The sequence below is a fragment of the Podarcis cretensis genome (assembly GCF_951804945.1).
Source record: "Podarcis cretensis genome assembly, chromosome: 14".
Lineage (NCBI taxonomy): Eukaryota > Metazoa > Chordata > Lepidosauria > Squamata > Lacertidae > Podarcis > Podarcis cretensis.
In genome coordinates, this window is record NC_137183.1 from 20,759,530 (window position 1) to 20,776,519 (window position 16,990).

Here is a 16,990-nt window from a genome sequence, read left to right on the forward strand (position 1 = left end):
GAGGTTCAGGTAAGGTATGACCCTTTGATTCCACTGTATGTACAGAATGGGCCTCAGCGGTCCATGATGTCATAAGCAGTGGGCAGAGAGGGGTGACTCAAGGATCCTGGAAACCAATGTTCCCATGTGGTCGGCTGAGGCACACTCAGTTGGGGGGGGGGGAAATATTGTGGCTAAGTAAATTAGTAATTTTGGAATGAGCAGAACCAACAGAGTACAGCTATATTCTGAAGAAAAGCAGAATTGTGGATTGATCGATCGTTTTCATTAAAAAATGGAAATTACTGCAGTCGCTGAGATGTTAATGATTAGAACGTTCCATTCAGCAGCCCAAGTGGAATTTGTAGATCAGTGTTAGGGTTCCTATGTCTCCCCCCCCAGATGTTGTTGGGCTCCTAGTTGCCATCAGGCCCAGCCAGCATAGCCAGTGGTGAGGGGTGGTAGGAGTTGTATTCCGTTAACATTTGGAAAGACACAGATTTTGTGCCTTTGTTCTAGATGATCTCATGCTCATGACTGCTTTTTCAAGTGAAACAACTCCTGCATTTTAATTTTCATGCACTAAATAATCCACACCTATGCTTAGGCCACTCACCTACCTGTGAACCACAAAGCACTTTCTAGGTAGATCATTTGTTTATTACTACATTTCTATCTCATATTTCTTCCAAGGAGCTCAAGGTGGCACTCACACACTCTTCCCCTTCTCTTCCCCATTTTATCCTCACAACAACCCTGTGAGGTAGGTTAGGCTGAGAGGCTCTGACTCGTCCAATAAGCTGCATGGCTGAGTAGGGATTTGAACCCTGGTTTCCCAGGTCCCAGTCCAGCACTCTAATGCAGAGGCAAATAACCAGTCACCCTCCAGATGTTGTAGGCTCCAGCTACCATCAGCCTCAGCCAGCATGGCCAATGGTCAGGGATGAGAAGAGTGATGGTCATAGAATCATAGAATTGTAGAATTCAAAGGGACCATGACAATCAAGCAGCTGTCCCATGCAGGGATCGAACCTGCAACCTTGGCATTATCAGCACCACGTTCTAACCGGCTGAGCTATCTAGCTGCTACCACATTTTGAGAGCTACATGTTTCCCATCTCTACTCTAGCCATTACACCATACTGTTTGCAGTTCAGAAGTCTAGCAAGGAGCTGGGCTTAATTTCTCATTTTTAAAATAAAGTAAAATGGGAAAGTGCTTTTGAATGTACATGAAGATCTATTCTCAACCTACAATAGTCATCCCTTGTCCAAAAATCATAGTGCTAGAAACAGCAGTCATTCCCTAGAAAATACATAGAATTGTAATCTTTTCCCCCTTTCTAGCTATTTCTTATGCATTTACAATGCCTTCATTAATCCACATGTTGCCCTTCTGACATGTTTATCCTTTATTCCGCCGCATGTGTTCGACATCCCTCCCTCTTTTCTCTTTCTCTTTTTCTCCCTTCCCTAGAAACAGGCATCGCTACAGTGGAACAAGTTGTACATTCCATTCTCTTTCTTTTCTCTGTGTCTTTCATTAACGAAAAGACATTGATAAATTAAAGAGAATCCAGTGGAGGGCAACAAAGATGATTAAAGGATTGGAGGCCATGACCTGCAGAGGGAGATTAAGGAAACGTAATACGCGGGGCTTACAGAAAAGGCAACTGGAAGAGAGACTGATAACTGTGCATAAAATATGGGAGAGGAAATAATAGGCAATTTAGGACCGACCTCGGTACACTTCATTCAGCACTGAACACAATTCAGACAAGGGAATAATTTGTTGGAGGTAGATGGTTGGACACCATCTTTCGGGAAGGTTCAGAAGGATGCGAGATAAGCTCCTGTGGCTTGGGATCGGGGGCAAGAGGAGGAAGGTCCCTTATGGCAAACATGTTATCTGACAGGCACGGTCTTCAATATCTGACCCCTGTCTGCAAATCTCTTCAAATGTATGCTGAGTGGTGCTGGGGAAAGGGAAAAAGACAATTCTGGCCATGAAGAGCAAGTCTGACAATCGGTTAATCATGAACAGGAAGCGGTTACTATGGACAGAATGAAAACCCATGAACCAAGAACAGGATGGTCCAGTGCGCTGGCCCTAAGTATTTGGACTTATTTGATTTCCAGTTATTTCTAACCCTTTTATTTTGTGGGGTGGGGGGAGAGCGTTGAGGCAAACTATAGGATGTCACCCACACGCAAAGCACGTTAATGGTAATCTAACTGGATGCTGCCACAGGATGCACAACTGTGGGCAAGGAAGATCAGTGTGTGTTGCACCCAAATTGGACATTAAGAAGTACAGTATGTGAGACCACCATCCATCCCCATCACTTTCTGGGATCTCCCCAGCAACATCTAAGAAATCTTTATCTAAGGAACCCACAGCAATGTACATAGAGTTCATAGAACCATAGAGTTGGAGAGGACCCCCGGGGTCCCCATCTAGTCCACCTCCGCAGTGTAAGTGTAAGAATCTCGGCTAAAACATCCATGACAGATGCCCATACAACCTCTGCTTAAAGTCCTTCAAGGAAGGAGAGTCCCCAACCTCCTGAGGGAGACTGTTCCACTGTCGAACAGCTCTTCCTGTCAGAAAGTTTTTCTTGATGTTTAGTCAGCATCTCCTTGTTTTTGCCATGCTAAGTGATTGCTGCTTAAGGTCATCCAAAGCTAAGTGAGACTCTGAACTTAGTGAGACTCTGAACTTAGTGAGACTCTGAACTTAGTTCTCTTTGGTCCCAATGCTGCAGCATATTATTGTAATTATTGTTATTACAAAACGTAGCTTGCAGCGACTTACAAAAAAAAATGGTACATGCATTGAACATAAAACTAAAACAGAATAAAAGCTAAAAGTACATTCATATTGATAAGGAGGCATGCCTAAAGCATCCCACCCACTGAAAGAAGCCACAGATAATAAAAGGTCAAAGGCCTGGCGGAAAGGAAATGGGAAAGAGAATGGTGCATGCTACCTTAATCTCTGCGCAGTGCAAGATTACAGGGGTTCCAGGCACTTACCCAGGGTTAGGTTTCCTTGGAATGAGGGACAGCAGAGACTGTGGTCTCTTTATAGTATATGATTTATTGATGATGATGATGAACATTATTATTATTATTATTATTAGATGATAATAATACCCCACCCATCTGACTGGGTTTCCCCAGCCACTCTGGATGGCTCCCAACAGAACATTAGTAGTAATAATAATAAAGCTATAAAATATGAAACATTAAAAACTTCCCTAAACAGGGCTGCCTTCAGATGTCTTCTAAGAGTCAGATAGTTGTTTATTTCCTTGACATCTGATGGGAGGGCGTTCCACAGGACGGGCGCCACTATCGAGAAGGCCCTCTGCCTGGTTCCCTGTAGCTTCACTTCTTGCGGGGAGGGAACCGCCAGAAGGCCCTCGGAGCTGAATGACTGACACATATATGCAACCTGAGCCAACAGTGGAGGGGCTCACAGCATTAACATGCCAAGAAGGTCTGGTTTCTCCCATGGCCACAGCCTTGGATCCCAGAAGAGATCAGGCATGGCTCTCTGTCTCAGTTGTCCAGCCTGCTTCCAGCTGACACACACAGCTCTGGCTTTGTCGTTCTAACTAGCAGGGAGACCCACCCATTTATCCTCTGGCACAGAACCACTTTCTTTGAAACCCTAACAACCCATACTTAGGGGGCCATTACCAAGAAACTTGCTGGCTATTACAGCAATTGGATCATGGTTGGATTCAGGAATTAGAAGGGACTCTGGGACTCAGACATACAGCCTCCCCCCCCCAAAGAAACCCACCCCACCCCACAACAATAGGTAATGAATGATGATGCCAGGTGTGCCTCCCTGGAGATAGCATTCCATAAGTGGGTAGCCACTACTGAGAAGCCTTGTTTATTGTGTCGTTGTTCTTCGCACCTCCCTCAGAGTGGGCACACAGAGAAGGACCTCAGATTATTAACACATGGTATCAGTGGGTTCATGTGGGGAGAGGCAGAAAGCCAGTGCAATCATTGGTGTAGCCACTATGTGACTCTAGCCACTAGGCAAGACTTCTCCAATTTGGTACCCTCCAGATGTTTTGGACCGTAGCCCCAATCATTCCTGACCATTGGCCATGCTGGCTGGGACTGATGGGAGTTATAAACATTTGTAGGGCACTAGTACTGGGAAGGCTGCTCTCTATGATGCCATGCTGGTGTGAGAGTGTGCCTGATGAGCTTGACCTTTTCGCACATTCTTTGGCTGTGACCTTAGATCAGGCACACTCAGGTTGCAGCCCATGAAATCCAACCCACCAGCCATGTAGTGCAGACCATCAGTGTATTGATAAACCTCTGCTTCTGTAGGACTGCATGGGCTTGTCATTCACATGACTTGCTATAATGGCTGGATGGCTGTTTAAGGCTCAGGTCACAACGGATTTTATTTACTTATTTAAAATAAGCAAATGTTTCTTAATTTCCCTTTGATCAATTTTTTTCCAGGATCGTGTACTAAACTAATTCATAACAACACATCAATACGATTTAGAAACTCAACAAAAAGATAGAACATAGCAAAATGCAAGAAAGGCAAAAGCAAATAAAAACATGAAAAACTAAAATGCAGAATAGGGCAAACTAAATCCCCCACAAACCAAAAAAATGCTAAAATGCCTGGGCAAATGGGAAGGTCATCACCAGGTGCCAAAAATGCTTGTAATGTTGGTATCAGACACACCTCCTTGGGGAGGGCATTCCATAATCATTGCAGAAAAGCTCCTTATCTAGGATTGAATTAAGCAACATACCCTTCGGTGATAAGCGGAAGGGTCTCTCAGCAATTGAGAATAACCTTTTAATGGATTCAGATTTGCGGTTCCCAGGGCAGGAACCCAAAGCAAACTTGAGTTCCAGGTGATTTCACTGAAATGTTCCTGTGAGCGTCCATGCTGAGTTTCCCCTGGAGAATGCAGCAATTTATCATTTTCTTGGGTATAGGCTGTGAAGAATTCCATCTGAAGGTTGACATTGACATGACAGGTCTAAAGCTCACTGCAGGCTGCCAAGTTAGTTAAAACCCACCAGACCTCTCTGCATGGCTCTGGCTAGGTATGTTTGTCGGTATGTATGTGCCTGTAATTGCACACATTTTGCATTTTTACTAAGCACAAGTGATGGGATGCATGAATACATTCTGGGCTCAGGCTTGACGCCTGGCTCTTTGCTTTCATTGCTTGGATGTTGGTGGTGTTGTTGTTTTTTTAAAAGTCTTTTAAAACAAAGGGAGAGAAGCACCATCTGGCTCTCGCCTAAGTGGGATGCAAAGCGCTTTGCAAAGGTGAACTGCTTAATTTCCTGCAACACGTCTGTGTACAACAAACAGACATTTATGTAACAAAAGCAGCAGCAACATCAGCCTTCTTCTCCCCATAAGTCTCTCTGTGTTCTGCCTGAAGACAGATGCATCCTTTTCCTATTCAGATCACCTTGGAATGAGTTCAGCTGTTTATCCAGCTTTGACAAGGCAAGAGGGTTTTGTTTTATGGTTTGGAAAATCATTTTTAAAAAAAGAAATACACACACACATACAGATTGGAGATAACATTTCGAGCAGTGGAAAACGTCAAAAGGAAACTATCATCCTGGCAACTGTCATATTTCAAAGTCACAGGCATGGGTAGATTGGATTCTTGATATGCCTTCCTTAGAGGCAGAGGTGCGTGAAACCAGCCCCTTTATTTCCACACAGATGTGCACCTTCTCTCCCTTTAGGAGAGTGCGTGATTAAGACATTTATCTGCAAATACTGATATGCAGTTTTCGCAGTGCAGTTCTTAATCACTGTATTTCACTACAGGGTGCATTGCATTGCATTCAGTGAGCTTGATTGTCTATCTCCTTGCACATTCAGCTTGCACCTCCCACCCCCCATTGGCAATAACCTCCCGTCTGCTCAGGATACTTATCTGCTATAGAGAATTTCCAGCTTTTGCCATCAGAAGCTAAAAAGCTCAGGAGTTTGTGGCATTCCTTAATGAGGGTTTTTCTTCCAAAACCATGAGATTGCTGCTAAATCCAAGGCAGCTGAAAACATCTGCCCCCAATCCAGATCCAGTTCATGGATGGCATTCTCCTCTTCATAAGAGCTGCCCTGGTAAATATCTCTGGGTGTATCTAGATTTGTTCCCTCTGCTGAAATGAATGGACATCTTGTGCACATATAAGAACATTTTTCATAAAGAGTATACAAAGATTATGCTCTTATTATTAAGAGCTAGCAAATAGGCAATGTCCCTATTTGCATCTGATGAATCTTGGAGGCTATGGCCAACACCCTATAAGTTTAAGCAGTTCAGATGTGACCCTCACATGGAATGAGATGGAGTGACTCCCAAAGGCTGCAGCTTTGGGGACATTTTAGTTTAGAGAACAGGCGAGTAAGCAGTGACATGAAAAGGGGACTGAACAAATTCATGGAGGAGAAGGCTGCCAATGGCTACCAGCCATGATGGCTATGTTCTACCACCACTTTTGGAGGCAGCAATGCTTCTGAATACCAGTTGCTGGAAGCCACATGGGAAGAGAGTGAGGGTGTCACATAGGCCACTGTGAAATGCTGGACTAGATGGTTCATTGGCCTGATCCAAGCTCTTCTTATGAGATACCAGCCCTCTTTCTTCTTGGGCTGTGACTCAGTCCACGAATGCAGGCATACCCTCTTCTTTTGGTATGTGAAAATTGTTGCTAGAAATTCCGCTGCAGTATATTTAGCACATGGTTACTAGGCCACTCTTGGAAATCTAGCTGCAGCGTAACTGGATAAATCGATTCCTCACCTGCCCTTCAGGAGTTCTATCATTCCCTCCTATTTGATTGATGCTAATTAAATGAGCTTCTGGCCCTTTTCCCCTTGATTAAAACTGAAGAAATAATGACCTGTGAAATGCCGGCCATTTCCAGTTAAATAGAGTTGGTGGAAGAGCTGCTTGTGATCCCAACCCTGTCATTAGGGCACCTGTCAGTAGCCCAGTAGGTGTTTGGGACGAGAGGGAGTGCAAATTAGATGCCTCAGTATCTAATAAGCCATTTATTACTTTCCTCCCAGCAGAATCATTTTGTTCCTTCTTTCCCAAGTGATATGATGTTTAAGGCAGCTATTCGGCGTCAAACAATGCAAGCATCTCTGATGGAAGCTGGAAGCTGCCTTATAATGAGATGGACTGTTGGTTCATCTAGCTCAGTATTGTCTACACTGACTGGCAGAAGTTCTCCAGGGTTTCAGGCAGGGAATGTTTCTCAGCCCTACCTGGAAATGCTAGGGATTAAACCAAGGACCTTCTGCCTGGAAACCAAGTGTTCCACCATTGAGCTATGGACCTCTATATACCAGTTAAGAGAGGGGACTTCCAAAAGTAACACTAGGGTGATTCCTTTGGGGCATTTCATACAACTTGAGAAGCAATGGTGGCCACTCTGAAAATCCCAATGCAGATCTGTCCAACATGGGATGGGAGGAGAAAAATTCAGTTCATTTCAGTTCAGTTCACATTCAAAGGAAAACCTACCCAATCTGTACTTGTTGAAGTCTGCACTTACTTGCAGTTCTCCAGCCAAGTGATATATATAAAAGTGCCTGCACTGGGATAAAATGTGCATAAAGATGCATATATATGTGGAAATAGTGTATAAAACTGCATTGTGTTAGGGGAAATTGCATAGAAATTTTGCATGGAAAAATTGCATGGAAAAATGTGTATACTAAGAGAAATTCTTCACACAGTGCACAGTTAAACCATGAAACTTGCTTGCGCAGGAGTCAAGTGATGACCCCAAACTTAGATGGCTTTGAAAGCGGATTGGACAAATTGATGAAGGATACCACTGCCTGTGGCTACTAGCCCTAGTGGCTATGTTCTGCCTCCATGGTTAGAGGCAGAAATGCTTCTCTATATGAGTTGATGGGAACCCCCAGAAGACTGCTCTTGTGCTCAAGTCCTGCTTGTGAAACATCACAAGCCCTGGGCATCTGGGAGGCCACTCTGAGAATAGGATGCTAGACAAAATGGGTCATTGGCCTAACCCAGCAGGGCTCTTACTGTGTTCTTACTAAAATGCTGATGAGGACACTTAAAAAAAAAAAAAGTTAACTGATGTGGAAATGTGGAGATCTGAACTGGAGATATGAAAAACAAAGTGAAATTGACTGATGCCACCATCCCTGCTCCCAGTAGAAGCCCTTGCGTGGCGAGGCTCCGTGCCCTGCAGTTCCCTCAGAAGTAAACACACAGACACAAATATGTTGGGTTAATGGGATAAATTAGGCCACAACTTTATTGGTTATAGATGTGAGTGGTTTGGCTTAGGCAATTGGGTGAAGCAAGACTATATCCTGACTCCTACCTGTCTGAAGGAGTCCCATAAGGGTCAACCACCGATGGGGGAGCCCTATGAGCACTCCCAGGGGCACTGGCATGGACCTAGCTCACACCCAGGCTTCAGACAGGCACCACACCCCTGGATCCCTTTAACGGGATACCCTTAACGTGGAGGGGCAGGCCAGAGGCAACAACAGCCCCTCGCATGACAAGGCTTACCCAATGCCTAACCTTACAAAGTTGTGACAATTGCTACTAGGTAGGTGAAAACCAAATGGCTGGTGCCAATTTGCCAAGTGGAAAAATTCCTACCCGGCCCCGACAACCAGGTGACCGACATTAGTCATAGTAAGGCCATAGTCAAGCAACACAAGAAAAGGGGGGGGGAGGGCTGGGAGATCCGACAGTGGAGACAAATGGAGGCTGCCCTCCCCAGCCGCACTACGGTCTAAACACCATGTGACCATGCCCCTAGCTAACCCAATTGGTCAGCCGGGGGGGGGGCATGATATGGCGGCTGGGAGTTCTAATGATGTGGGCAGCACTCCTCTGCCCACAGCTGGGTCACTGGGAGGTTCCTGGTCGCCGCCCGCAGCACAGCCCCCCCTCCGAAAAGGGGAGTTGTTCTGTAGTAGCTTTCATAAGTTTCTAGTGAGTTTTTCTTTCTCTCTCTGGCTGTTCTCTCTTCTCCCTCATTTACACCTAACAGAAAAAAAGCCCCACAGTTAATGACTCCCACCCTCCTTTCCTTTTTGAAACTTGAAGAGCCCTTCATAGCAAAGCATTGTGAGTGCAGAGGAATTAATGGGACAATTAGGCTGTGTTACATTGCATGGCATTATCTCAGAGTGGTAATTATCCTAATTTCTCTGTATGTCCCCCCCTTCCCTGCAGCACCTGATCCTCAGACTCCCTTTCCCCACTTCATTCTCTCCCCTTCAGCTCTCCACCTGTGTGGTTGATACTTTCGGATGTGCTTGCTGTTCATTTTATTATCGGTAATGAGAGTAATGCTGACAAAGGAACTCCTGTCAGGTCGATGGGAAGCTCTTGGTTGGGAGTGCCAATGAACTGGAGCTTGCGGGTGGCGGGGAATAAGCATGGCTCACAGAAGCAAAAGTTGTGATGCCGAGAGCTGCTTAGGCCAAGGATGGCCTTGTGGGAGCCTTGTAAGGCCACTTTATTTAGTTATGCTTTCAATTTGTGTTTTCATCCTCTCTCTTTTTTATAACACTTATCCAGCAACAAGGACAGGGGGCTATGAGGAAAAATAGGTGATAGGGGCTAAAGAAGTAGCGGTATGAAAGGAAAGCTAATATAGTCATATTGACTAATAATAACAATAATACATTATTTGTACCCTTCCCATCTGACTGGGCTGCCCCAGCCACTCTGGGTGGCTTCCAACATATATAAAAATATAATAAAACATTAAAAAGCAGCCCTAAACAAAGTTGCCTTCAGATGTCTTCTAAAGGTTATATAGTTACTCTTCTCATGATGGGAGGGTGTTCCACGGGGGGGGGGGGGGCACTACTGAGAAGGCCCTCTGCCCCAGCCACCCTGGGCAGCTTCCAATGGATAATAAAACATCAAACATCAAAAACTTCCTTCTACAGGGCTGCCTTCAGATGTTTTCTCAAAGTTGTATCGTTCTTTATCTCCTTGACATCTGATGGGAGGGTGTTCCACAGGGCAGGTGCCACTACCAAAAAGGCCCTCTGCCTGGTTCCCTGTAACTTCAGTTCTTGCAGTGAGGGAACCGCCAGAAGGCCCCCGGAGCTGGACCACAGAGCTGAGTGATGGTGGTGGAGACGCTTTTTCATAAGACTTTGTAGACCGCTGGCTTCCAAATGATGGGTTGGATCTTACTGCCAGATCCATGGCCTGATCAAAAATGGTTCACAATAATAGCACCACCACCACTATCATACTATATTGGGGGGGGGTATAGATTTGTATAATGGCATTATGAAAACTGTTGAGACAGGCAGGAAGGCAGGTGGGGAAGGGGGTGTAGAGAGAGAATGTAAGGTCACTCACATTCATGTATCATTGCAAAGGTGGATCAAACCTAGCCAAGCATCTTGTTGATCAGAGAGAAACTCCAAAAGCATTTTAAAAGTATGTTTTTTGTGGTGCATTTTGGGATAAGTGGGGGCAAACACACACATCTTAGCTTGTTGAGTGTGCTGGGAACTCTTTAATTGTGACAAACCTGAAGGCTTTTCTTCATATGAAGGGGCATTCTGCAAGACATAGAGAAGAAGAGCGGCACAAATTTACATATAAATATCCTCCTTAACTTTTGTAATTACGATATTTGCATGGAAAGAGTTGTCTTTTTGGAGGGGAGCGGGAATTCTCCTGGCTAGTATGTGGTCAGAATATTTGCTCTTGGAATTTTCATTTCAAAGTGGGGAAAAGAACATAAAATAAAATATGCTATGAATTGAAAACTGCACGATCCTATGCACGTCTGCACAGGAGTCATACTGAAGCCAGTGGGACTGACTTCCAGATAAGTGTGCAAAAGACTGTAGCTGTTGTTACTTTCTCTGTCTTAATTGCTAAGATCAAGATCAGAGGATTAAACCAGAGGATGTTCAGTAAAGCTCAGAGCAGGGCTGGCCCAAGATATTTTGGCATCTGAGGCATCCCCCTGCCAGGGAAGAAGGGGTGAGTGAAGATCTGCAATGGGATAATAAAGACCTACATCAGGAACAAGGGTGGGAGGAGACCAGTAGTGCCTCCTATTCACCAAGATGCTACTGTATTGGGGGTGGGGGGACTGCTGAGGCACCAGCAGTTCCATCCTCCAAGGAGTGCACCACAGCTGTGGATGATACATTTCTTGGAGGCCAGATCTGCTGCCTTTGTGGTTCCTGCCACTTGAGGCAGTCTCTTCACCTTGCTTCATAGGTGGGCCAACCTTGGTTCAGAGGAAGACCTAGGAGGCAGGACTGAGGAATATTCAGGATCAGCGAATAAGACAATAATTCAGGCTAGATACATATCCAAACTCGGATAGACCTTGTTACTTGAGGAAAGTGCCACTAAGAAAGAAGGTTCTCTTCCCTATCTAGAAAAAGCCAATGGCCAGCCTGGTTGGTCTTGAAGGTTTTTTGGTGAGAAACTGCGGTGACAGGGCTTGCCACATGGGATAGTTGTCAGCAGTTCCTGACAAAAGCCATGGAGAAGTTTCTGCATTGCTTTGCTTTGGATACCGAGTGAAGGGGCCAAGAAACCCATCATTCACAGATGACATTTGGAAAGACGTGAGCATTTCTCCCTCCCACCCACCAGTTTTCATGCAGTCATTGCTAAAATAAAAAAGCTTTTTAGAGTTTTGGATTGGCTTGCAAAATGAAGCTCGTTATTTCTGTTTCACAGAGTCAGTTCAACGGTCCCATCGGCCACACACTCTTTCAGGATACTGATTCAATTCCCTCTCCAACTTTCTCATTTTCTCCTGTTCTATCACACAACATTCCAGGGCCATAACTCATTGGCAGAGCATCTATCTTGCATTCAGAAGTCACAAGTTCAATCCCCAGCATTTCCAGGTAAGACTGGGATGGAGCTCTGGTCTGAAACCCTGGAGAGCAACTGACAGCCAGTGTAAGCAACACTGAGCTACATGGACCAAAGATGTGATTCAGTATAAGGCAGCTCCCAATGTTCCTATGCTCAGTCTATAGCTGATTCCTTGGTTGGGAGGTTTGCCCCTTTAGGGTCGTTTAAAAACAACAGCAACAAACTACTGCCAACCTTGAATTTGCTGATATCTCCTTCTTGTTTCTCTGAGACTCCAATACTTTGGGCTGTGTTCACTATTAGAGGGAGTAATGGTGACTAGAGAGTTTATCCCTGGTTCCTTTTATGTGCATCATCTAAAGCTCAAAGACCAATCCTTTATGTGCCCACACCCCATATTGTGCTGATAAGCGTCAGTGGATATGCTGGTATAATGATAACCTTGTTCTTCTTAAACTCCCATTCATCCCCGTGAATCTTGCATGGTGGATGTCTGGCAGTAGCCTTTAATCAATAATTGTTGTGATTAGGGTCTCACACAGCGAATGTTAACACTGGTGGGCAATGGTGCACAAAATTGCATATGCATTGGAACAGGAGTTTTTGGAAGGGCAGCTCCTTGAATGTCTAAGGGAACAACAACAACAAAAGAATTTTCCTTCCTAATTCAAGAACATAAAAAGCAGCCCTTTTGCACAACATCTAGATGTGAATAGTTTGCAATGAGCTGGGCAAACAAATTGACCATGAGACCTCTGGGATGTGCTAATGAGGCCCATTTGCTCATGTTTCTCCACCATTGTACCATCGTCTGTATCTGTCAGCAGTTTGGACTTTAGCAGAAACCTAGATGAGTAAACTATATTGGAATGCTATCACACTAAGATCCAGCTTGCAGGTTTCCCAGTGGCATCTGGTTGCCCAATGTGAGAACAGGATGCTGGCCTAGAAGGGCCATTGGTGCAATCCAGCAGGCTCTTCTTATGTTCTTATATGGAGGGTGTGTGCTCAGGCCTCTGAGTACATTCCAGGGACATAGGTCAGCAGGGTTGATTTGGCCCCTGTGGTTGAAAAGTGCCATGAAGTCTCTGGATTGGCCAGGCCTGGTACAAATACTCGAAGCCTAACCTGCTGCCTTTCTTGGTCAACACTAGATATCTTCAGCCACTGGCCTGAGGCACCCTGAGCTGAAGACCCTCCAGGTTTAGATTCAGATATGGCAGTCTCCTTATGTGGATAGCATCATTATACAGTTTAGTCCCTAGGGGGCACTGGACATTAGTTGTATCTAGATGGAGTTAGAAATGTGCTGTTGCTGCTCTGATCTTGATCAAGAGATAGAATAACATTCTTGTTCAGCTTCCTGAGATGGGCCACAGGAGTTTGCCAGTCCTTTGCCAGCACCTTTAGGGATTTAGGGCTTTGCGAGCAGTGCACTCACACTGGATGCTGACGTAAGGGGATGCCGCCTCAAAGCCCAGTAAGTGAGGTGCTCGGCTTTGGAAAGGAAGTGTGAGGCTCTGACAGGGTCCCAGAGTCTTCCCTTCTCCTTCCCAAAGCCTAGTTAGCACTTTACCAGCTTTGGGGAGGATGTGGGTGGAGTATAGGACACTGCCAGAGCCTCATGCCTCTTTCCTGAAGCCAAGTGCCTCCTTGCCCACAAATTTGGGGGCAAATTTTGGCCTCACACAAGATGCAATAGAATCCTAAGAGTAGGAATGTCAACCCCCTGCAATGCAGGAATCTCAGCTAAAGCATCCATGACAGATAGCCGTCCAACCTCTACTTAAAAACCTCCAGTGAAGGAGAGATTGCAACCTCTCAAGGGAGTCTGTTCCACTGTCAAACAGCTCTTACTGTCAGAAAGTTCTTCCTGATGTTTAGTCGGAATCTCCTTTCTGGCACCTTGAAGCCTTTGATTCAAGTCCAGTCCTGAGAGGAGGCCTACAAAGGGGCTACTTGTTGCTGGGAGCAACGTGAGACATGGTGGAAGATGGCCTGTGAAGCAACGGAGCTGAACTACGTAAAGCCATCCTTGCAGTGGACCAGATCCAATAAGTAGCTTAGGTCCTAACCGAATTATTCCATCAAAAACAGGTTGCTCCAAATCCCTTCTAATTCTTCCCAGCAATAACTTAAGCTTTGCAACGTTTTGCTAGAATCTCACAGCAGCCAGGAAAAAAAATATTTCTCCTCTTTCTCTTCCCCTGACCATACAAAGGAAATGGATGAGATCATTGGGTTTTGTATAGTCTGAAGCAATGGCAGTTTCTTCATATTTACTCAAAGAGGGTTGTAAATCAACAATGGAGTGCCGTCTCTCTAAGTTATTTGCGGAGGGACGGGGGAGAGAGACATCAGTCTTTCATCCCAGCACGTTAGATGAGATTAGCACTGTTCTTTATTACATTTGTGCCCCCCCCCCTTCTGAATCTTGATTGCTTTTTTTGCTTAGAGTTTGTTTGTGCATAATGCCCCATTGTTGGCTGTGGGATTCTCATATCAGACAAATTGTAACTTCTGAATCCAGGGGAGTTTTCAAAAAATACAGCAATAATATTATTTCCCTCCCTCTCAACTAGAGCCTCCAACCATCACTGATCTCTACATATAAGCCTTGCCAACTTGGTGTCCTCCAGAAGCTTTGGGCGACAATTCCCATCATCTCCAGCCAGGATGCTATGCTTGCTGTGAATGATGGGAATTGTAGTCCAAAACTTATGGAAGACTCCAGGTTGGTGAAAACTGCATTGTATCGATATACGGATGCGGCTGCCGCTATTCCCTGCTTGTGAGCATCCCCTAGCACCAGTGCTTGGCATCCTTGGGCAGCTGTTTGGGGACCCACAACTAGGGCTGGGCAGTATCTGGGTTTCAACATTGTGATGGAGCTATGTAGAAGCATTGGCTAGCTTCATGGTTTTTCCTGCATCCTGATTTTTTCTGGCCCCTGCAGAGTTAACAGGGGCTGAAGGAATTGAGAGAGGCATTGGGTAGTGTTATAAGAATTTAATGTCTCAAATATATAAATTAAATGTACAAGGCAAACACGTGCATAAATACGTCTCTGAAACAGTATAGGAAAACAGTCCTGAAACCATTTTGACTCTCCCAAACTGACCAAATGTTTCTCTGCAAGGAGAGAGGAAATGAAAAAAAAAACCTCCCCATTCTCTCTGTGCTCACAAATCCTGCCTTAAGGGCACATTTAAGGTGTGAATAGGGTGAGCCTGTGACCTGTGACCTGTGACCTGGATTCAGGAATTAAGTAGTTATAATAACAAAAGAGTGGCCAAAACCCAGATAATGCAATCAGGTAACTTTCCAGACAGGAGATAAACAACACACTCAGTATTCTGTTTTGGACAGTTCCCTGTGATGTATGTATGTATGATGTATTGGGGTGGTCTAGAGTTTGAGGGTGGGCAATTTAAAAAGTCTATATAAGGGTGGGCACACCTTTGTTCTGGGTTCTCCTCCTTTCTCCTGCGTGTGGGGTGAGCACCCTGTCGCAACAGCTTTAATAAAGATCATGCTTACTAGCTGCTTTGCTTCTCAATATTCTCTGGTTGGCTCTGTTATTTTCTCCGACAGATGGAGAACCTACAAAGGACTCTATAAGGGCTCTTGTGTACCCTATAAGGGGAAAAGGGCAGATTTTGTTTCCAACAGTAGCTTCATGGCTTTTCCCATATTGTGATTTTTGCATAGCACATACACATACACACACACCATGATTCGCAATATATTGCCAGGTCAAAAATTATGAAACCGATACCACCATAGGCAACAACCTATCGAAAAAGCCTGAAATATGCATTAAGCTGTTGGAATGTTGCAGCCGGTGAAAAGACGTATGATGCAGTTAAAGACACACCCTTTCCCTTCTTGTCCCCTACTTCATTCCTTCACATATCCCCCACCCCCACCGTCCTCCCTCCCTGCCTTCCTTCTCTGTTTTCCCCCAACTCTCCTTTCCCTTTGTCTCCAACCATTCGCTGTCAGGAAGTGCCGCATCCGAAGGGCTATTTCAGGACAACGTGGCAGCAGCAGAGACTAGCAGCAATGGCAGCTACAACAGTGAGTGGATCTCGACTCCAGTGGGGGGGCAGTTGCTTGACTGAGAACCTGGTCACTGGGGCGGGGCAGGATAACCATGCTATAGATCACCCATGCTGTAGATTAGGTGTTTGGGCAGACTGCAATCTCTTGTCTAGAGGTCCCTCTGCAATCTGCTAATTTGCTCCTATTAAAAAATAAATACCGGTATATGTCAGCAACATTCACAATATACATTTAATGTATGTGATGCCACGTTAAGCAGTCATGGCTTCCCCCAAAGAATTCTGGGAGCTGTAGTTTGTTAAGAGTGCTGAGAGTTGATAGGAGAGCCCCTATTCCCCTCCTACAGCTACAGTTCTCTGAGTGGTCCAAGAATCAATCCCTCTTTTCACAGAAAGCTGGGGATCATAGTGTGTTAAATCTAGGTGCTTTAAATGTATGGTGTGAATGAATATGGCCTCCATCTCCTCTCCTATGTCTCATTACTCAAACTAAAGGGCTCCAGCCAGTGATCTAGATGCTGATATTTCGAAGCTATTCCTCATCTTGGTGGCTCCCCTCCACAGGAGCCAACTCCTAGGGGCCAAGGGGGCTTTGCCCCCCATAAAATATTTGAGGGGGGCAGGCCTCCTCCTCCTTGATGAGCATTGCCATTCAAATGGTGTGTCATGTGATCAATTATGCAGTGCAGGGCTTACCTTCCCCCCAATATTTTATTCAATTTCCCCCCCACTCCCCTCGGTGCCCCTTTGCCGCTGCCTTCCTAATTCCTTGGAACCCCATCCTTTTACAATGCTCCCTTCTTTGTGCTGGGCTGCTGCCTTCTCGAGACCCCCAGCTCCTGGTTATCCAGCTCCCCCAACCCCCAACCCCGCTGCTTCTGCTCCTTCCTTCCTCTGCACATCAACCTGACCTGCCTTTTCTCTGAGATGAGAGCCGCTCAATCGTTCTGTGCCTTGGGATGGGGAATTATCCCCCCTCCCAAAAGAGGACAAAAGATCTGCATAAAATTTGCATGTTCCGATTCCTATGTATAGATGC

The 16,990-nt window shown here is 45.3% G+C and overlaps 1 protein-coding gene across 2 annotated transcripts in view; it reads left to right on the plus strand.

The window, feature by feature from the left end:
- The window catches only part of NTRK3 (neurotrophic receptor tyrosine kinase 3), a 407,630-nt gene that overhangs the window by 359,501 nt on the left and 31,139 nt on the right, over positions 1 to 16,990 (plus strand). Inside the window, exon 16 of one of the 2 annotated variants that reach the window (XM_079954237.1) lies at positions 15,893 to 15,967. The exons of the other annotated variant lie outside the window; for it this stretch is intronic. Within the exon in view, the coding sequence (XP_079810363.1) occupies positions 15,893 to 15,967 (75 nt within the window). The remainder of the gene's footprint in view (positions 1 to 15,892; positions 15,968 to 16,990) is intronic. 2 annotated transcript variants of the gene reach the window in all.